General features: G+C 42.7%; 1 protein-coding gene and 1 long non-coding RNA gene across 3 annotated transcripts in view; one reads left to right on the top strand and one right to left on the bottom strand.

Annotated features, from left to right (window-relative positions):
- The window catches only part of SGPP2 (sphingosine-1-phosphate phosphatase 2), a 54116-nt gene that overhangs the window by 8146 nt on the left and 22964 nt on the right, over positions 1-23006 (top strand). The window contains exons 1-2 of one of the 2 annotated variants that reach the window (XM_066598897.1): positions 8296-8317; positions 19179-19337. Coding sequence is in view for 1 of the 2 variants with exons in the window: in XM_066598885.1 (XP_066454982.1) it covers positions 19179-19337 (159 nt within the window). In the remaining variant the exon portion in view is untranslated. Of the gene's footprint in view, positions 1-8295; positions 8318-19178; positions 19338-23006 lie in introns of those variants that run through there. The other variant, XM_066598885.1, reaches the window with a different exon arrangement.
- LOC136624967 (uncharacterized) overlaps positions 1-23006 on the bottom strand; it is a 47128-nt gene that overhangs the window by 12101 nt on the left and 12021 nt on the right. The window lies entirely within an intron of this gene.

The raw sequence follows: 23006 nt of genomic DNA, 5'->3' as shown, positions 1-23006 counted from the left end.
GTGTGGCAAGACCTGTCAACAAATGCAGTATTTTCACCTTCTCACTGAATAGCCTTATCTGCTTAAAGGGGTAGTTCACCTAAACTAAAATAAGAAACTTGTTTCCAAAAATCTGAAACATTCATCGAGATTCATTGGAATCACCAAACACGTGTCTTTACCATTAGTCTACTTTTGCTACACAATACTAAATGGACTTTGGTTGTAAAAGGTAAACTTGCATAGTGCAACATGCCCATATTTTAATTGTGTGCTAAGTTGTTCCTTGTTAAAGGGCCATTCCATCCCTAGCCCCTCACCTGATTGCCTGTTACACTCCAGACTTCTCCTCTGTATCTTGCCGTCGCTTCCATGCAGAGCAGCATCCTGTCTGATGCTTATCAGGCATCATCTTGATTTCTCACATTGTTTATGCAGTGCTAACACTCCAATGATGCATCATCACAACACATGAGCAAGTAGAGCCAGTACCATTTCTGCCTGCAGGGAGGACACTATGAATATCATTACCTTTTTTATTCATCTAAATAAGTTACGGACCACACGTATACAGACAGGAGGCTGATCTGTCATCTCCTTCATTATAACTGTGTGACAAGAGCCTCAAATCATCCCCAGGAACTATGACCGGAGTTTCTGTGCCCTCCTTTAAAAAGCTTGTGTTGTAGGGTCCTTCGCATAGGAAAACCTGACTTTTTGAGAGAACATAAAGCTAAGTAAATCTCAGGTGGTCAGAATGAGATCACATGACCCACCTGAGGAGAAGGACTCCAGAAGCTTTATATAGAAAGGAATAACTAATAGAGATGAGCGAACGTACTCGGATAGGCACTACTCGTCCGAGTAATGTGCCTTATCCGAGTACCGCTGTACTCGTGCTGCAAGATTCGGGACGCGCTGCGGAGCGGGGAGCTGCAGGGGAGAGCGGGGAGATCTTTCTCTCCTTCTCTCCCGGACGCTCTGCCCCGCTCCCCGCTCCGACTCACCTGTCAGCAGCGGAGCGCCCCGAATCTTTCAGCACGAACACAGCGGTACTCGGATAAGGCACATTACTCGGACGAGTAGTGCCTATCCGAGTACGTTCGCTCATCTCTAATAACTAACCAAGGTGATACCAACAGACTTATATTGTGTGTGTGTGTGTGTGTGTGTGTGTGTGTGTGTGTGTGTGTGTGTGTGTGTGTATATACATACATACATACATACATACATACATACATACATACATATCACACACACACTGGGGGGTGGGGGGGGGTGCTAGCTACATAAGGAGAGGAGCTGCATAGGAACTTTTAATCTTATTTTTAGTTGGTTTTTTTTTCCCCCCATTAGAAACTTAAAGTTTCAATAGTCTCATCACATGTATAGTACACTGCAATACTTCAGTATAGGAGGTAATCCACTGCAGGCCTGAGCTTCTTCATAGGGCCAAGCTGCAATGGCAACTGAATGCAATCTCATTACGGTGGACTATTTAGGAGCCCGAGAGCCCCCTCCCTTTGTCAAGCCATTAGAATGCTGCCGTTTGAATCTATAGCAACCCCTAAATGGTTAAAGGGCAGGATTGGAGTTCTCTGATCTGTGCAATTGCTAGTGTCCGCTGTCTAATACAGCCCAAATCGGTCACATATACTGTTGTATGGGCTTGCTTCCTGAGGTCAGCATCATTTGTAAATTGTTAAAGGGGTATTGCCATCTTAAAGGTTTATAGCACACCCATAGGATATGCCATTAAACCTGATAGATGCAAGCCTGACACTTGCCTTCCAATAGGTGGCACTGCAAGGGCATTGTACCATCTTTCATTTGCACATCAAATTTCCGAGAGGAGCATTGTGAGGCCTTTTAAATCTCAATTAGGTCTCCTCACAGCAAGATGCCGACAGGTCACCCCAGCTATCATCGTTCCTGTGCTTTTATACAGAATCAATTTATTGCTAGTGAATGGAGGCGGAGCGGGTCGGTGATCGTTCCAACTCGCTCTCTTCCATTCACAGTTAGCAGGCAGTTGTTCATGAGTGAATGACTGCCTGCTTACGCGGGCCGATTCATCATTCGGTTTTCTGCATGCAGAATCTGAACGACGAACGAGAAGCAAATGACTTGTCGTTCGTTGTTCAGTTGGTGCATGCATCTCCACTGAGCGATAATGCCCCTTTTCACACGGGGTCGACAAAATCACACAATTTTCTCGTGCTACAAATCCAATGGGTTCCTTCACATTAGCGATTTGTTTTGTAGGCTGCTACATTGTGAGAAAAAAATCACAGCATGCTCTATAGACCTCGTACACACGGGCGACATGGCATTGGCCAAAAAAATAGCAGCGATATCGCATTGCAGGTACGTGCGATATCGTTGCGTTTTCTGGTGGTGATGCCGCAATTTTGTAGCGCCACATGCGAGGATTTTCATGGGGGTAGGGGGAGGGGTTTTAAATGTAAGCCTCACCCCAAAAATAAGCCCTAGCTGCAGAAAAAAAAGTATACAAAAGCGCTGCGATTACTATGGCTGTTTTGAACGCCACGATAATCGCAGTGTAACGCTCCTATTGATTTCAATGGGGCCTCGCATACATGCGCTCGATCATGGTGCTGGACTGTGTTTTCCAGCGTTACGCTTTTCGAGCGCTGGCTGTTCTCTTTTTCTACGTTTAGTGCACCTCATCATGCATCACTATGATTGGTGCGCCAAAACATGCTGTCGGCCACAGGAACCTGTGGCTGAGAATGAAAGTAAAATCACGGAACAGCGCCGCAATTGAAATCGCAGCGTTTTGCCAAGTGCCTGTGTGAGAGTGACCTTACAGTTCTCTTCCATGCCTCATTAGTAAAAGCCGCAGTTCCCACAATGAGTCACTGTGACGCTCTCTCCAGTGTGATTCATAACATATGCTTTACCTATTAGCGAGGTATGAGTCACGGAGCAGGCCCTTCATGAAGAATTCATGGCTGATCTCTTGACGCAGTCTGCAGAATGCATGCGGCAGAAGATTAGCTATTGGGAATTTGAAATCCCCACCTAAAGGAGTTGTCTGGTTACTGGACAGCCTGACCTATTTAGAGCCCACTGTGCTAAAATAAGAGGAGCAGTTCTTGCTTATTCCCTGTCACCGCGATCCAGTGCTGCAGCCTTGCCACGGTCCTGGTGTTTGCTGCTGCTGATAATGTCACTGTAAGTCAGGTGCCCGGTGCAGCATCTTGTTCCTAAACTCCTGGCGTTATGGAGCTCAGGATATGAGTGCTGATGACAGGAGAACGGGCGGGGACTCTGCAGCCTCTGATTGGCTGCAACGAACAAACACCAGGATCACAGCAGGGCTACAACACCTGATCAGGGAATGTGTAAGGGTACTGGTGCATCTTGTCTCCACCAGAAGAATGGGTGGAGACAAATTGCACACCCACAACTTCATTGGCTGGGCAGGAGAATGGGTACCCATCATTTCCCCTCCCACCTCATGTCACTTACCCCTCCGCCGCTCTTCCTTGTCCCCTTCCCTACTCCTGCGCTGCCAGTCTCCTCGCTGCTGTCCCATCTGCACTGCAAACAGTGCTCCGGTCCTCAACCTGCGCTGCTTTCCCTTGCGAGGACAGTGATGGTGGGGCCGGTAGCAAGCGGGGAGACCGCAGCTGGGAACTTGCATGGACGGGAGCAAAGGGTAGCGGGAAGAGAGTGACAGAGGGGTCGGCAGCTGCTGATGCGGCAGCGGGGAGACCGGAGCAGGGAGGTGACATGGTCTGGAGCGAAGGGTAGCGAGAAGAGCGACAGCAGGGCCGGCAGCTGCTGATGTGGCAGGGAGACCGGAGCTGGGAGCTGACATGGACTGGAGCGAAGGGCAGTAAGGAGAGTGCCAGCAGGTCCGGCCGCTGCTGTGGCAGCTGGCCGGTGATGGCAGCAGGGAGACCAGAGTTGGGAGCTGACATGTCAGTCAGCGCAGCGACGGAGGCTACGGGCCAGGCAATCAAAAGTTGTGGGGCGTGCACTTTGCCTCCACCCATTCTTCTGGCCAGCCAATCAAGTTGTGGGCAAAGTTTGTGGGAGTGCAGTTTGTCTCCACCCATTCTTCTGGAGGAGACAAGATGTACCAGTACCATAGGTAAGTACTGCTCATATTCTTATTTTAGCACAGTGGACATTTTTTTTTCTATTTTATGCCATGCCCAGCCATTGAAATTTTTTTCAATAACGGGAAAACTCCTTTAAAGGAGGGCTGGGGAAACCTAAGTGGTTTTTTCCCAATGAGGTAAATACTAGTATCTTCTATCAACTGCACAACCTAGTCCCATAATTTCACCACTATAGGGTAAGACTGCCAGATATGATGCATGTCGCCATTAATCTGACGGCCACAGAAGCATGATGAGGAGGCCCAAGGGTAAATGGTATTAAGCTAAGCTGCACATAGTAGCCCTGTGTAAAATCTTCCATGATGTTTCATTAATGAAGCTTGCTGGCTTCCTATGTTCAGGATTTCACAACAAGTCTGCCCTCTCGCGAGCTCTAAGGTACTTTGGATGTCCTCCTCCTATCTTATTGTGAAGGGAAGTTTGTCAGTATGGGTGGGCTGGTTTAATGGGTCACATATCCATGACGTATACTTTGTTTGCCTGGAGAATATAATTCTAAAGACTCTAGAGTAGGATAGGTATCTATTGGAACCAAGGGGAATAACTAATTTGAGAAAGAAAATATCAAATTTTAAATGACTCCAATGCAGGCAGAGAGTAATGCATATAAACAGCAAAAAGGTAAAATAAAACTCTCCAAACATCTTGAGCCACAGCGTTATGCCAAACTGTCAACCACCAATTAGGGGAGAGCACGGAGAATAATGCAAAGCCAGTTTCTCAGGAATGCAATGTGGAAAAAACTAGGTATATAGATAGATCCAGAAATGAGTCTTTACTAGAATATATCCATAAAAAGGTAAAAAGGCTTGCATGCACGAATAGGGCTTACGTGTTTTGGTAAAAAAAAAGTAAGCCTTAATCATAGCCTGTGCAAGAAGCAAGTAATTTAAAGGTAACAAGATATGACATAACAAAAACCTGACCACTCCTACTAATGAATAAACAATGAGGAAATGAAACACATAAAAAACAACTTAAAAAATACAAAAATATTAGTATATAAACATAAAATCAGATCTGAGGTGAAGACCATGTGGAAATCAGTAATTTAGCTGCATAATCCAATAAGCCTCTCTCGAATGCAATTTTTTAAAAAACTGATCTCCACCTCTTGCCGGGCAGAACACCCTTTCAGTGCCAGTGACTTTAAACGAGGATATATCCCCTTGGTGGAGTTCCCAAACACGTCTGGATGCTGCAGATGGGGGACAGCTCCATATACCTGAGGAGGGATTCGAGCCAGATACATACTCAGTAATACGTAGTTTTACTTTGCGTGATGTACATCCAATGTATTACTTCTAACAGAGGGCACAATCAGTAACATAGATGGTATGAGTGGGGTTACCATTTATAAATGAATTAATATAAAAGTCTGGGCTGTTGTAGAGGAAGAAAATGTTTTGGTTTGTTGTAATAGAGCGCAGACCACACCTGATTGGGCACATCTGACACTGCCTTTAGTCAGGAGCCAGTTTTGAGATGTCAAAGTAGTATTGTTGTATAAGTTAGGAGCGATCATGTTGCCCATTGTACGTGTTTTGTTGGTTACAAATTTGATACCTGGCTGGAGAATTTGGCAAGGGAGTCATCCTACAGAAGAATAAGTAGGAGTTTTTTAAGTACTTTTTAAGTGTTTTAGTGTGTTTTTTTTTTTTTTACATTAAAGTAGTAGAAAAATAAGATGCGGTATCAGGGAGTGTCCGGTGTTCACTGAACTGCGTCAAACAATTGGATTGTCAATTACATTGTGCCAAGTAGGTATCTGGTTTTTGATGCTGCTATATTTTTGGCCCTCTTTATGACCCCATTGTGGTAACCACTATGGTGCAACCTGTCAGAAATAACACAACACTGGATTATAATCTTTTCCGACTGAACGTGCCCTTTTGGCTTTAATAAACTCCCCTATTGGCAGGTTTCTAACCACATGAGGGGGTGGCAGCGCTGTGCATGTAATAAGGAGCTGCTAGAGGAGGCTTCCTATACAAATTGGTATTCATTTTCTTTGCTAAAGGGTCTCCAATAAAGAGGATATCAAGAAAAGGGAGAGACAGAATGTTGCTGAACAGTAAAAGAAAGACCAAAACTATTATTGAGATAGGAAACAAAATCAGAAACCAAACCAGGGGAATCCTGTCCAATAAGGAGGAAGTTGTCTAGATATCAACTATACCAGCGGATCTTTTTTCAGAATCGGGTTACGGGATGCTTATAGATAAGACTCCTCCCATAGAGATGATAACAAGAGGGCATCCTCTACGTTTACAGGAACAAAGGTTTTGTCACCAACATAGAAGGGGGTCCTTACTGTAAGAGCAGTGAGACTGTGGAACTCTCTGCCTGAGGACGTGGTGATGGTAAAATCCATAGATGCGTTTCTAGAGCGCTATGATATTACAGGATATAGACATTAAATAACCAGTGGAGTTGTTGATTCGGGTCTTGCAGTCAGGTAGAAACTATCCAACATTGATCCAGGGAAGGATTCCCCCCCCCCTCCCCCCCCTCCCCCCCCCAACAAATCAGCTAATTGGCTTCTGCCTCATTGCAGTTTTTTTGTCTTCCTCTGGATCAACGAGGGGAGGGTGGAAACAAGCTTAACTAAATGTACATTGTCTCCCTTCAGCCAAACATACTATGTTACTATATAGAGATTACTGAGGGACGGGGGCAATGATGGGTCGAGGGGGCAATCACAAACCTGAAGAGAGATATAGATATACAGGGGCGTAACTATAGAGGATGCAGGGGATGCGGTTGCACCCGGGCCCAGGAGCCTTAGGGGGCCCATAAGGCTTCTCTTCTCCATACAGGGAACCCAGTATTATGAGTAAAGCATTATAGTTGGGGGGCCTTATTACAAGTTTTGCATCGGGGCCCGGGAGCTTCAAGTTACGCCTCTGTATATGTGTGTATGTATATATATATATATATATATATATATATATATATATATATATATATATATATATATATATATATATATATATATATATATAATTTACTTTTTTTTTTTTTGTTAAACATAAAACAATTGTGAGAAAGTAAAAAACATGTACCATATACTCATGCGTGTTTCTTTTGGATGAATATTAAGAGACTGGTAAGTAGAGGTGTCGAATACCAATAAAAGTACTTCACGTTCATATAAAGCTTTGTCATGTATCGCAACAGAACCGCCCTTTTTTGCAGGGTGGATTATAGTAAAGGGATTGAGAGCAATGTCTTCTAGTCCTCTTCTTTGGTTCTGTGATAATACATAATATATCTTCCTACGTCTGGAATATAAATTGGTAAGTTATTTATCAAGTCAAAAGCTGATGCTGGCATGGATATCACACAACTGAAAGAGGTAGTGCAAAACCGAAAAACATGGAGGGAGCTCGCCTTTAGGGTCGCCGGGGGTCGTGAACGACTAAACTGCTAACAACAACAAGTTCTTTCTCCACCTGAATTTGGAAACCGTCAATAACTGAAGTTCTTGTTTTGGAGAGGCAAACAGATGGGATATTTTTGATTTTATTAATGGTTGTAGAAAACACATCCACAGGAGAAATGGGCTCCATTTGTAAGCTGAGAGCTGGATTAGTTAATTGTTCATCAAATGTCATTTTCAAAAGAATCGCTTGTTGTTCAGTGCTATTCAAAATATTCACTTGACCTGAAGTCATAGGAATAACTGGAGTAGTGGTTTCTATAGTAGGAATATTGAAAAAATGTTTCTTCATAGTTAAGTCGTATAAACACATTGAGCTCTTTGATCGTCTGATACTGGTTCATATAACAGGTCGGTGCAAAATTGAGACCCTTTGAAAGAATAGATATCTGTGCAGAATTCTAAATTGTCGATGCTAAATTGACAACTGGTAATAGATTGTTCACATGGGATGTACATGGTTGCGTTTCCGCATGTAGTAGTTATTTTATGGTGTTTTCTATCGCTGTATATAACTCAGTGTCATCGTTTTGTGTGTGGTTTTTTTTTTTTTTTTTTTATAGATTTTTGGCAATACGCTGGGTATTTGCTAAGGAAGAATGAGGAGTCTGCTGTGCTGTATAAGAACGAGCTTTATGTTTGTTTGAAGACACAAAATAATTGGAAAAATTGTCCATATGTGAAAAATCAGTTTGTACATCAGACAAATCCAGATCTGCAGAAGAAAAACTCACATTTTTTTGTGAGTATTAGACTTCTTTAAAAAATAGACTTAGTCTTTTTGTTAGGTGCTTTGTGCTGTAAGCACCAAATATACACAGCATTTGGGCTTATTCACATGAGCGTAAATCGGCCGCACTTTCACGGCCGGTAGATATACGCTGCCAATCTGATGCATTGGTTTACGATGCATCAGTTTACATGGGTGTATTACTGCGGTGTAAAAGCGCCCAGCCAAGTTGGTGCATACGAGCGCATTTCAGTCGGGGACATTTACGCTAGCGAGCAAATATAGTTTAGGAACTATTTTCCTGGCTGAAATACGGCGGCGACGGCTCCCATAGACTCCTATGGAGCCTTTGACAGCTGCCAGAGAAGGGAGGTGGAAAGGAGTTAAACAGTGTATATGCTAAACTCACACCCCCTTCCCTCCTTCTCTCCTCCTCTTGCCAGCTGTTTGCAGTGGGAGGGGGCGGAAGCTAGGTTCTAAGCTCCCGCCATATGCTGCCCTCTCCCATTGCTGGCAGCCGAGGAGAGGGGGTGGGAGCTTAACACACTAGCTCCCGCCCTGTTCTGCCCTCTTCCCTTGTTGAGAGCTGGAAAGGGGGAAGGCAGTTTAGCAGAGCTACAGTAAACTGTCTCCCCCAGCCCAACGGCAACCAGGCCATCTGGAGAGGCGCATAAACAGCAGCTTTGTTTGCCTGTTCACGCATTTTTATGGCACCGGCGGGCGCATGTAAAAAAGCCTACACTTATGTAAATAAGCCCTTAGTCTGATAGTCAGGTATGTCTGGTTTAAACTTTGCTTTATTTGATAGAAGTAAAATGATCCTCTAGTGTAGAGAGGTTATCTATCTTGTAAAGATTTGCGCAATACCATATAATGTTTATAAGTTTGATAGAATTGTAGTGAGGATTGGGTTTCCTAGATGACTGAATTAAGGTGTCTATTAAGTTTCTCATGTTCAAACTAGATGACCAGCTGCATTAAATCAAGTGAACATGCAGAAAGTGTGCAAAACAAATTCAAGATATTCAAATGTAGGAGTTTTTCTTGATGCATAATTAAGCCACATAGTATCATTTTTTATTTTTTATTTTTTTTTTAGTGACCATGTTCTAAAGTAGTAACATTCCACCAAATACACACTTGCTGTGACATCTGCTTTTCAAGGTGTTCATGAGGCTTCTTATTATTGGTATCCTCATTCACATTAGACTTTCCAGAAAACAGTTCAGCAACTTGATTTAAAGGTGCTGGATTAGGTAAAACTGGAAATGACACAGTAGATGAAATATCCATTGTAGGAGAAGTCATAAGCAACAGTTCACTGTCAATAAAATATTAACTTGATGATAATATGGATGATGGAGTATGGCAAGGATTCAATATATATATATATATATATATATATATATATATATATATATATATGTATAGAACAAATCTTCAATGGGAGCTTGTAAACTAAAATGAAAATACTAAAAGAAAATGCATTAGTTCGTCTACAGTGGTGCAAGCAGCATCCCTGTTGGACAGTTGAGCAATCGAAGAACGTTCTACGGAGTGATGAATCACGCTACTTCATCAGCACATCAGATAGCTGTACCTGGGTGTGGAGGAGCCTGGAGAACGCCTGTTGTCTGAGTGTGTTGTGCCAACAGTTACGTACGGTGGTGGTTCCCTTATGATATGGGGATGTTTTACACGGCATGGTCTCAGTCCGTTGGTTGTAGTGACAAGAACCATGAACATGGAGGTGGACCCTGACATACTAGACAATAATGTGCTGCTGACAATGTGGTAATACTCTGGGAATGGTCAGCCATACTTCCAACAAGACAACGTGCCTTGTCACAAATCCAATGCTGTTTTCCATTAATTTGAGGATATGGATGTTGCATGATTAAACTGGCCTGTACAGAGTCCCGACCTGAACCCTACTAAACCTCTTTGGGATGAACTGGAATGTCAGGTCAGGAAAGTATGCCAAAGAGAGTAACCAATGTCATTGAGGCCCCACTACATATTAACATATAGAAATAAAATTACTTATTTTCATTCGTGGTCAGGTGTTCAATTACCTTTGGTAGGATAGTGTAGTTCATTGCTGGTGCAGTAGGTCTGCACAGCAGTCTGGCTATATATAAGATATAGAAAGGGGAAAGCTATTAACTAATGGTCTGTTCTTCTTCCTGGCCTCTTAATGAACTCAATAGGTTTCTGCAATCAATCCTTTGATTCAGTAGGACTAATGTGAGGATGGAAAACATGCTAAATAATTCTCAAATAACAATAATGTTGCTCCGCTGTGTGAGAGTAGTATGAAGCAGGGGTTCACTTTAAAATAGTTGACTCCTGTATTTGCTCCATGTATTATACAGGACACGATGTCTGCTGTATTTATATTCTGTAGAGCAGATCTTGCTAATGCTTTTAGAGCCGGGCATTAAAAATAAAGCGTAATGCAAGTTAGAGCTGCAGTTCTGTCTTGATGATGATGGATGCAGTCTACGTATTGTGAGCTTACATGATTTTCTTGCGGTCTAATTGAATAAGGACCTCCTAACATGGATTCAAAATGCACTTCTAAAAAAACATCCAGACCTAAATAAGTGAAATAACTAAAAAGACAGATGCCTCATACCTTTTTCAAAAGTAGACACTGAGCCTAAAATGATTGGTGTGACACCAGTAATCCCACCACACATGCTAATAGGTGTAATAAAGCATTACAGCGAGGGCTGTACCTGCGAGGAAGCATCTTGATATGTTCAGCTCAGCAACAGTAGAAACCATTGAGTTATGATAGGAGTAGACGCACAGTCAATCTTAGAAACCTGAGTTCTGTTTTGTTGATCATAGGGTGTAAAAGTACAAAAATCACATTATTAAATGGGTTTGATCACTTGACACACTCCAGTACACATAAGAAGATAAGAAGGACCTACAATGGCGTGCGTTGTAGATGATTAATACACATGGGTTAATTGGCGACAAGGGCTGTGTTGTAGGGTTGGTGCATTTCATATGACTTTCAATGAGCTAATTCTCTGTCCGAAGATAATACATCTCTGTGCTGCTGTGTGCTACATTCATTATGTACCATTAAATCACATCAGTCATCCTAAGTATAAGATAACGGTGCAATTATTAGGCTGACTTCAGCATGTTCTTATACTAGTCCACTCCCTTGTGATGCAGCATCCTCTTCAGTTAACTCCTCTTATGCTGCTTCAATCTATGCATAGTGGGGGGAAAAAGTTTGGTTTTTGTCATAAGCTTCCAAAGGATTTCCAAAAATGGAAAAACATGGCTGCTTTCTTCCAAAAAATGTTGCCACACGTGTCCATAAATCATGTTTGGCTCCGTGGACCTGAATGGGGCTGTGCTACAATACCACATACAACCTGGGGACAAGTGTAGTGCTGTTTTTAGAAGGAAGCAGCCATGCTTTGTTTAACTAGATTGACCAGATGTTCACGAACATAAAATGGTTGTAAATGTTTTAAGAACTGTCGAGCCGAAGATTCATCTTGAACTGCTCGTCGTCCACGGCTCGGTCTTCTACATTTTGGAGACATGGAAACAGTCAAACTGGTAAGCACTCGATATGAACGTCGCTTAGCAATGCTTGACTTTCCCTAGAAGTGCTGTTGGCTGAAGCACAACAGCGCCGCTAGACTTCACATAGGAACTTTGAACTTGCCTGACAGGTCACTCATATATGGGTCGGTCCGACCCTGCATAAAATATTATAGATTTTATGCAGGGTTGGACTGACCCAACTGAGGATGCTCCAGTGGTCCAAGGTTCTGGCACAAAAATAGAGGATCTGGTAGAAGAAAAACCCATTTGGAATCTACTGTTGCCAGGGAAAGTTGTGTGCAGTTGATTTAGAAATGAACTTTAAAACCGTATTAATTATACAGTACTGTATGTTTTGTCCATGTAATAGAGGGTATTTTATATAGGAGGAAGATTGGCCAAAGGAACCCCATATAGACACTTACTATTGACTATCTCTCCACGCTAGCATCACATAATACACTTGCCCTCGCTACTGTAGATGCTTTTCACTGCTCCAGGTGGACACATGATAATCAGGTCAATAAGTTTGACTTGCATTGGCCTGTTTGGTCAAGTTAGTAAAACTTCTGTTCAACCATATTCAGAATTTTTGGGACACAATTAGTTTGGCGACTACAATGGTTGCAACAGTGTTTTCTATGTGCTTTAGATGCAGGAGTGGTTATTCAGGAATGCTTGTCAAACAGGAGCTTGAAAAGTTGGGTGAGAAAGACGCACAAGCATGTTCTGGTTGCATATATGCATCCGTAATATGGACGAGTGTCCTGGCCTGACTGCAGGTCTCCAGACAAGAACTCCAAGCATCATAGGTGATATGGTATATAAAGGGGACCAGCTGGAAAGCCACTGAAATTTCCAGAAAGTGGCATGGACTCCACTACAGAAGAGGTAAGTATACTTGTAATTAGAAATTCGTTCAATGCTGAACGGAGTTTTGTCAAAATATCCTTATTTAGATGTCATGGGATCATTTTTACAATGCATTCAGTGCTGGCTGAACTTCTAATAACTGATGATATACAATAACCTTTTTGAACTTGAGAACCGAATAAGGTTGAAAATGTAGGTTTTGGGTGATATGCAGAATGCATACTTGATTACAGACACCCATCTAGTAGCACGTTGGACCTGTTTTTGGCCATCAGAAGCGCAGCAATCCATCGTGGCATATATTCCACTAGATGTTGAAATCGTTCTGCAGGAATTTTGGCCCATTCAACATGCTCTGAACAGATGACAGGAGAGGTTCATAGATTCATGCTGCTTGTGCCAAGCTTTGACCCTCCCATCAGCATTGTGCAACAGAAATCTGGATTTATCTAACCTGATTTTTTTTTTTTTTTTTTTTTATCTTTTACTGCTCAGTCATCACGTTTTTGTGCTCCTTTGCTCACTGGGGTCTTGACTTCGTTTCTCTTGGACAGCACTGACACTTGTACTAGTCGTCTGTTGTTAAAGCCCATCCATGCTAAGGAACAAATTGAGTATTTGGACACATTAGTTGGAGCATCCTTTTTGTACTTGCTTGACTATGCACGTGCATGTCCTATTTTTGTGTGATTTCTTCTTCAAGAAGGAGTGCATGCCAGTGCAATCTGTATTTAACGCTTTACTATGGGCACCCCATGAAAAAAAGAAAAAACAGGAAGTGTAGAGCAATGAAAAACTGATGTACAGCGCATGCTAATCGCACATAAAAATTGCATGGAAAACAGTCAGTTTTTCACTGATCAAAATCGCACTCCCCTGTTTGAATACAGCCTAATGTGAATTCACACTGGGAATGATCCAGAGAAAACTTGCTCACTTGATTTTATGAGGCACTTTGGGGTCAGATGTCTAAGGATTGAGGCGCTCACCGCTAGGTTTTCCAGATAAGAACATAGCCTTCGCCAGTGCCCAAACTAAACCTGCATTCGTTGCCGAAGACACCCCGGTTCCACTCCATAGCAGCCCAGTATCCTCATTCATGACACCACAGGAAACTAAGATGGTGATGGGTGTCAAAAGCAGTACATGTAACAGGCGCAGCGATACCAAATATCCATCAGCCAAGCACCTGGAAATGGTTCCAACAGACATAGGTGACTGTAACGATGGTGCCACCTGTCTGAGTGATGGACAACGAAACAGTTGGAGCTGCTTGTGCTTGTCAGATGAGTTAGTCTACTGATGGTCTACTGAGGGCATCCTGAGCCCCGGCCGCCTTGTGTGCCCTCACATATCCACTGCTCCCAATATATCCTAATAGTCTGGCCAGACGCGGCTCTCTACTGGTAGTCTGTTGAGGGCGTCCTGAGCCCGGATGCCTTGTGTGCCCTCACACATTCAATGATCCCAACTCCTCCTAACAGTCTGGTCAGAATGGCCCAGGTGTCAGGCAATTTGCCGATACGACCATCCAGCTTCTCACATCCCAATAATGTGCCCCGCTCAGACTTTGGTAAGTGGGTGAAATCTGTTCTGTGCGTCGTAGAGGCGTCTAGTGGTCAACAAGCTCTACACAAGAGTAAGAAGAGGTCACTACACACAAGGAACCTCCGAGAGCCTTTTTATAGGTCAAGAGTAGTACCACTTTAGGTCCTCCGGTGACAAGACCGTTCATCTAATTACACCACAACTCTAATCATCTGCATATCTGCCTGAGATGTAACTGCATGCCAGGTTTTGCAGCAAAACGACAACTTCTTCTGGGGGGTTAATTTTTTTTTTTTTTTTTAGAGTGTATATATTTTTATGTATTTAACTTACAAAATTAACGTTTATGAAATCAGTAAATGGCTTTGTAAAGTGTTTGCATTCAATGCTCTATGAGGTGACTGAAAATATAGTTGTTTCCCTTTTTTCATCCCAGTGGTAAATGTCATTGGCTGTGCTGTGACAATGAGCAGCTTTATACTAGCCTCAGTGCTGTTGCTCCGGCACCAGTCATGCTCCCATAAAGTGGTCCCCCACCCTTTCCCCTCAGATCCTTTTTATCTCTATCCTGAGACTTCATCTGAATTGATGAACAAATAGGCAGGAAGTCTAAAAAAGGAAGGATTTAATGTGCCGGCAGCTGACACTGTGCTTCCTGGGTTAGTATGGACTCTTCAAAAGCATTAAGGATGCTTACTAATTCTGTAGCGTCACATGCCAGTAGGAATGTAGATAAAGCACACGGCTGCAGTCATTGATGACAATACTAGAGATTCATGTCATAACCAGAAGATATTGGTATTTACTGATGTAAGTCCTTTTAAAGGGGTTGTCCCGCGCCGAAACGGGTTTTTTTTTTTTTTAACCCCCCCCCCCCCCCCGTTCGGCGCGAGACAACCCCGATGCAGGGGTTAAAAAAAACAAACGGAGAGTGCTTACCTGAATCCCGGCGGTCCGGCGTCTTCATACTTACCTGCTGAAGATGGCCGCCGGGGTCTGCTCCCTCCGTGGACCGCAGCTCTTCTGTGCGGTCCATTGCCGATTCCAGCCTCCTGATTGGCTGGAATCGGCACGTGACGGGGCGGAGCTACACGGAGTCGGCATTCTGCACGAGCGGCTCCATTGAAGAGAGCAGAAGACCCGGACTGCGCAAGCGCGGCTAATTTGGCCATCGGAGGGCGAAAATTAGTCGGCTCCATGGGAACAAGGACGCTAGCAACAGAGCAGGTAAGTAAAAAACTTTTTATAACTTCTGTATGGCTCATAATTAATGCACAATGTACATTACAAAGTGCATTAATATGGCCATACAGAAGTGTATAGACCCACTTGCTGCCGCGGGACAACCCCTTTAACTATTCCTTATCTGGATCACCTTTTGAAAAGTTCATCATGATTTAAAGTATACTGGCAAATTATTCCAGTTTACCAATGTGGAACTTTCAATCTTATGTGAAAACTGAGTTTTAGAACATAATTTAGCAATACACACTGGCAGGGGCGTAACTAAAGGCTCAGGGGCCCTGATGCAAAAGGTGAGATGGGCCCCCCCTCTATCTCTATCTGTACCCATACCCGCACCTAAACCATGCTGCACAGAGGCGTAACTTGAAGCTTCTGGGCCCCAATGCAAAACCTGTAACAGGGCCCCCAACTATAATGCTTTATTCATAGTACTGGGCTCCCTATATGGAGAAGAGAGGCCTTATGGGCCCCCTAAGGCTCCTGGGCCTGATGCAACTGCATCCCCTGCACCCTCTATAGTTGTGCCCCTGCACACTGGTATGTCTGTGTTTAAAGATAGTGATTTTTTTTTTTTGTGAATATACATGGCCTAAAATGAAACCACTGAATTGTTTTTTTGTTTTTTTATTTACATCTTCATCGAATGATTTAGTGATCCTGCATTGGACCCGATGACCCTGGAGGACCCTTCCAACTCTACTATTCTTTGATTTCTTAACCAGAGTCTATAGGATTAAAAAGACATGGCTGCCTTCTTCCAAAAAAAAAGCACCACACCTGTCCACAGGTTATGTGTGGTATTGCAGCTCAGCCCCTTGCACTCCAATGGAGCTAAGCTACAACACTACATATAGCCTGTGGATAGGGGTATCACTGTTTTTGGAAGAAGGTAGTCAAATTTTTCTAATCTCAAACAACTGCTTTAAAATGTATCCTACATACGGTCCACCAACATTCTGATATGTAGACGTTGGACTGTTTTGCAATGGGAAGTGTCGGTGTAAGCATATCCAACAGGCTTGACTTTAAAGGGGTGTTCCCATCTTATCCAAAAATCACTGTAATGGGAACACCACTTTATATGAGGTGGCTAGGAGGATGGAAACAGCTAAGTGTGGCTGGGGTATGCTGCCTCTATAACGTCCATAGATGTTAATAGTTGCACAAACAGCATAGCCCAACAAGTTTCACTGTTTCTGTAAGAGTTCTGGAAACAACATTGGTCACTGTGCCATGCTGTTTGCATAACTCCCATTGGCCTCTATGGTAGTTCCGAAAATGGTGTAGAGAAAGCTGCTTGTCTGTTTCTGTAATACTGATCACTGCCAGTGACCACCTACAGCCAGGCTGGGGGCGTTTGGGGCCAAAACTAAAGATACGTGTGGATCCCAGGGGCAGATAAAACACCCTTCCCAGTTGAAATATGTATTCTTACTTGCATGTCTGTAGGGAATTTGGGGGACATGGCTGATGGTCGGTGAGCTATAAGTTAGCTATGTACATTAGATAAAGTTGTCAGAGGCTACTCCTTTCAGTAGAATCAGATGACTACCTAATGTGTATGGGGAGCATCCTCCAGTGGCAGATATCGGGGGAGAGAATCGGCCATGTTGGATTGCAGCTTGCTCCTGTGTTCTCTTGGGAGATAAGATGCTACCAAAAGAGTCTGGCAGAAAGTTATTCCTTTCTCCAGTTGGAAAAAAAAACATGCATGCTGCTGAGCCAAAGAATATGTTTACGGTGGAGTCAGGAGAAACATCTATGGGATGGACTAGCATTGGGACGCCGGTTAACTACAGTGTACACCCAGTTTTATAAGTATGGGCTGCATGATACACTCCAGCATTGTCACTTGCTACTTTTGTGCCTATTGGGGTATATTTACATGAATGATTATTCTGAAATTTGGACTGAAATAGAACCCCTCCATTTGAATGAGTGTAGTCACGTGAGATAAACAGTCAGAGTAAAAAAAAAATTACAGCAGGTCCTATTCTTGTCTGATTCTCATACAAGAATAGAACGTGTAAATGTACGGTATCCTGCACATGGACAGGGTATCCAAGTGCTGTTCGATGCAAGTCGCGCTTAAATTGTCCATGTGCATATGGCCTAACTATGGAAAAGTTTAAATATGCTCACTAGGACTTTTTCATGGATAAATGCAGAAGTTTTCAGTAACCTACAAAAAGTTTTAAACTGGTTTTTATGTAAAAATAATAATTAGTAGCTCACTTGGAACTGAACCTGCTGAAGTACCTTTCCCCCAGACAACTGCTGTCTACTACAAGACACAACATCCCTTCTGCGGTGTACCTAGCTGTTCCATGCATTGGCAGAGAGGGCATGGTCTGTTATAATGAAGCCGGGAATCTTCTCCCCCCACCCCCCACAGTCGTCACAGGATTTTTACACTGGGGACGCCTTTTCACGTTTCCATGCTTATTAGCTTTTACCTTTTGCATGGAAGAGATTAACAAAGCTAGGAGTGGGAAGTGCAGCTCGTCTGCTTCTTCTGAATTCAAACACAGAGCACAGAAAGATCCTTGTTCAGACCAGTTCAGATTCTCTCAAAAGCCAAAAAAACTCCAGCTTCCTTAGTGATTCTGTAAAATTCGCTTAAGTACGCACTTGGATGTTCTCAGTCATGGCTATCTATATCATCACAACATCTATAGATACTAAAATCGCTCAATTACCCAATGCAATACCCCCATCCTAAGTGAGAGGCGCATAAAAAGCAGAAAATGGAGTTATCACATGCGCTGTCAACACCTATACATATATAGCCACGTGCAACCAAAACCATGCACAGCACATATAAACCTAGTAATACTTCGCCCTGGGAGGGTCTTGCATTGCGTAATTGTGGGAGTTTAGTATTTATAGATATTGTTGTGATATAGATAGCCATGGCTAAGAACACTTAGGCTGGGTTTTCACGGGGGGGGGATTTTCATGCGGACCCTCTGCAGGACATTCTGTAGTGTCTACAGTAGAAGTGAAGTGGATGAGATTTTGAAAATTTCCCTCACAGGCTGCGGAGATAACCCACACAGAACCCGTGCGGAAATTGACACGCTGTGCGGAATTAGATTCCGCAGCATGTCAATTTTATCACTGTTTCCACAGTAGAATTCGCAGCCTCTCAATTCCATATGTGATAAAAGACACTTCAAAATCTACAGCGACTGGTGCGGGTTGTGAGGTGGGATTACGGATGCTGGTCCACAGCGGCATGCCCACTGTGGACATTCCACTGCAAATCGGCCCCCTGTGGCCCGGCCTGAAGTGCATTTGAAATGCATTGGTTTCTTCTTCATGTCCATGGAAACTTTGGAAAGAATTGTTAGAATAAAGAAACATTCCACAGAGTCGCCATTGGAGCTGGAGGTGGGTTTTTGGTTTTTAAAGATTAACAATGCTACGTTAAATTTAGCAGTAAAGAAGCAGAAACTTGTTAGAAGCACAAAGATCAATCGGATCGATGAGAGAATTCACTATAAAGCAGAATTTGTCATCCTGAGACCTCCAGCTCTTGTTTTAGGGTCACACCATGTAGACACAGTTTTCTAATCTCCTTTTCCATCATTAACACTTAAAATGTCCCTGTTGTGTTTGTTTGCAGGGTCCGGTGAGGAAGTATGTGGTCCGCAACTACTTGCTCTATTACCTCTTCAGATTTGCTGCTGCGTTGGGCCAGGAAATATTTTATATCACATTCCTTCCTTTTACATTATGGAATATAGATTCTTTTATTGCAAGACGACTGATCATTGTTTGGTGTGTAAGTATCAATGTTTTCTGAAATGCACATCTTTTAACTACAAGGCATAGTTCAGGGGGGTTTTAGTGTTTTTTTTTTATCTCTGCATTTTTCAGCACTCCATTATATTGCATTTTTAGTGTTTTCTCCTTTTAAACCCTGCCAGTGGTAGGGTTTAATAGGCTTAAATACATGACAGCCTTAGAAGCCTTCACTAGGTTCAGGGCTTCAATGGCAACCATTGGCAACCTGTGATCGCATCATGGGGGGACAATGGTGAGTTGTAGTGGAATCGCTTCAGCTGATGGCTTACACGTCATGGTCCATGTTGACTGCTCATATAAACAGCAAAATGTGTTTGGAGCTGGCTGTTTCAAACAGCCAGCACCAACTGGGTATACAGCAGGCTCGAATACAGCGCCTGCTTAAGACCCAACCAATGGCTCTGAGATGTACATGTTTGTTACAGAGGATGAACTGGTTAACAACTATTGGATCCTTAAAGGGGTTGCCCCAAGAAAACAAGTTATCCCCAAGACCAAAAGTTTAATTAATTTTATGCATATAATTAAAGTGAGAATGACTGTTAAAAACACTCTCCGTTGTCACTGATTAATGTTATTAGCAAAGCAATTAATTGGTTATTGCGCAAGAAAATACATGAGTGGGAACATATGTGAGCCATATTTGCAACGATTGGAAGAATTTTCATGATCATTAAAGATATATGAAACAATGCAGGTTACATGGAGGGGACATTACATGGGCCAAAGAAATTACATGGCAAATTACTAAATGTTTTATTTTTTTTTTTTTGGGGGGGGGGGGGGGGGGTCTGTCGGTCATATAAATTTTCCTTTTATATACCTTAAAGGGGTTTTATCTCAATATGATCTGCAGCTTTCTAATTTTATTAATTGATGTATACCAGTTTTCACAAATCTCACTGGTGTATGAAACTCCAATCTAAGTGGTCATTCACGTTGGTGCTTTTGGGTTTTATTTCCCCGCTCCTTTTATGGGAGCAGGAAAACTGCACCCAGTGCCTGAACGGACCCTTCACATGACAGAACTGAATGGCGCCCATTGACAATAATAGGGTCCGTTCGGTTTCCGTAATGGGTCTCCAGGATTTTATAGGCTGAAATAGTGAAGCATGCTGCACTAGTTGTCCTGTTTTTAACAAAATTCAGTGATGGAGCCATCAAGATCTCCTTGTCAAACCCATTGATAATGTAGCCAGGGTTGATGAGGATGGGATAAAGGAACCCCCATCCCTTTGTCCGCACTGTAATCAGAATTAAACACAGGGCTTCAGAAGCTAAATGGGAGGCAGGAGCAGGAGTGTGAGTATGATTGACAGCCACAGCCCTACTCCTGATCATGGTGGGAACAGCTGCTCCATCATAGATGATGAACATATGCAATATCATGCAGGAACATACATGTAGGTCATTTTGTGTTAAGGGATTAAATAAGATGAATGAGTTTCATTTTGAATTTACTTAATAGAAGCACAGAATGTCTGTGAATGAAAAAAAAATTCCCTATTATTATATATAAATATAGATTTTTGTTCGTAGTGAAACTTCTATGTGAAAAATGATTCCCTCAATAAGCTCTAACAATAATGATATATAAAACACCTCAGGGAAACGTTCACAGGTCATTCCTATGATATTGAAGTGATTTGATACACACTGGGCTGCTCATGGGATTTGTGGTTCTGGCCTTCTCTTCCCACTGTGCTTATGGGATTTCTCTTATTCCTAATACTTGTGGTTTTGATAACATCATATTACACTGTTGATTGTTTTCTTGGATTATAGAAGATTGCCAGCAATGATGGAGAGAAGTAATACCGTACTTGGTGGTTTTTCTATACTACACTGTCTGATTTTTGTCTGTATGATTTCTAGAAAGTAGATGATAATTGTCAATCTGAATTGTCTCACATCACACCAAAGATAATACATTTAGACAAGATTTGGTGTGATGTGCACTAACAATTGAAATACGGAAACTCAACAAACTGTAACTAGACTTTTTAATTAAAGGGGTTTTCTCATAAAGACAACCACTGTTCATATGTCCTATTAGGGCATATAGAAGCTAAAAGAGAGTCCCACACTCTAGACTTGCATCTATCAGCAGGTGTCACATGCCGTTCATTGTGCATATAGCCACTTATAGACTTCGCCGTCTATAGAAGAATTACCACTGAAGTCTGTGAGTGGCTGAGCAGTCGCATGCACAGTGAACGGCACATGACCGCCCCCTACTTTAACCGAGTTCCGAGCGAAGGGAATCGGAGCTGCGGTGCTAGATGGGGAACAGATGGGATAGGTGAGTATTCAAATTTTATAGATTTTAAGCACTTTTTTCCAAGCCCCTTTTTAATTCTGGAATGCAGTGCAATTGAAAACTGGGTTTAACATTATATAAAACAAGAGGAACAATAAACATCTACTAAATGACTAGAGGCCCATTTAGACACAACGATCGATCAAAATTCGCTCAAAGCCATCTTTTGAGTGATAATCGTTGCGTGTAAATGTGCCCATCTTTCAGTTTTCTGCTGAATGACGGACCTCAGTTCGACTTGGAATCTGTTAAGCAGAACAGCTGATAAGACAGACCACACGTTGTGCTCTACTCAGGGACCGCTGATAACAGCTGATTGCATTTTCTCAGGTATCAGCCCTACCGACAGAACAAAAGAAATTTATTCAGGTAAAAATGGGCAGTCGTCTGAATAAATTCAGCTCCCAGTGGCTCGCACACTACTAATTGGTACTAATAGGCACTAGTACCAATTAGTAGTTAATGCAAAATTATTGCTCAAAAGCCAACTTTTGAGCGATCATCTTTGTGTCTAAACACACCTTAACAAATTGATGCAAGGGGAGAAAGAACTTTTGTCGCGAGGGTTTACAGACTACAAGGGAAGGAAAAGGATACAATAGGTGGTGGGAGAAAGTGCTCATATAGTGGTAGCAGCAGGGTTACTGGAGGTTGCAGGTTTTTCTGAAGAAATAGGTTTTCAGATTTTCTTTTGAAGCTTTCAAAGATAGTGTAGCCTCTGATGTGTTGGGGTAGTAAGTTCCAGATAATAGGTGATGCCTGGAGACAGTTATGTAATGCACTCACAAGAGAGGAGAGGAGGAGGTCTTCTGAGGACTAAAGGTTACCTGTGGGGGGGGTTGTTGGGATAATAAGTGAGAGATGTATGAAGGAGACAGGTTTTGGATGGCCTTGTATGTAATTGATAATATCATGAACTGGATTGTCTGGACAATTGGCAGTCAGTGAATGGATTGGCAGAGGGGAGAGGAGGGAGAGTAACTGAAAGAGAGGTGGATTAGCCAGGCAACAGACTTGAGAGTGAATTGGAGGGGCACAAGAGCATTGGATGGAAGGCTGCAGAGAAAGATGTTGCAGTAGTCTAGACCGGAGATGGCAAGGGCATGCACTAGCATTTTTGAGGCAAGATTGTATCTGAGAAACACTTTTGAGCAGGTGGCGAAACCTTACATGTACAGTTTGAAGAAGAGGGCAGAGTTAAATGTTACACTGAGTGTGGACTTGTGGGGCTGGTGTACATATGGAACCATTGATTGTAATAGATAAGTTTGATTGGGGTGTTGAGTGAGATGACAGAGATAGATTATGAGTTCAGTTTTCTCAATG

Source organism: Eleutherodactylus coqui, chromosome 1 (assembly GCF_035609145.1).
Source record: "Eleutherodactylus coqui strain aEleCoq1 chromosome 1, aEleCoq1.hap1, whole genome shotgun sequence".
In the NCBI taxonomy this organism is placed as follows: domain Eukaryota; kingdom Metazoa; phylum Chordata; class Amphibia; order Anura; family Eleutherodactylidae; genus Eleutherodactylus; species Eleutherodactylus coqui.
Note: the sequence above shows the minus strand (reverse complement) of the source record. Positions and strands in the feature narration are given on the sequence as shown.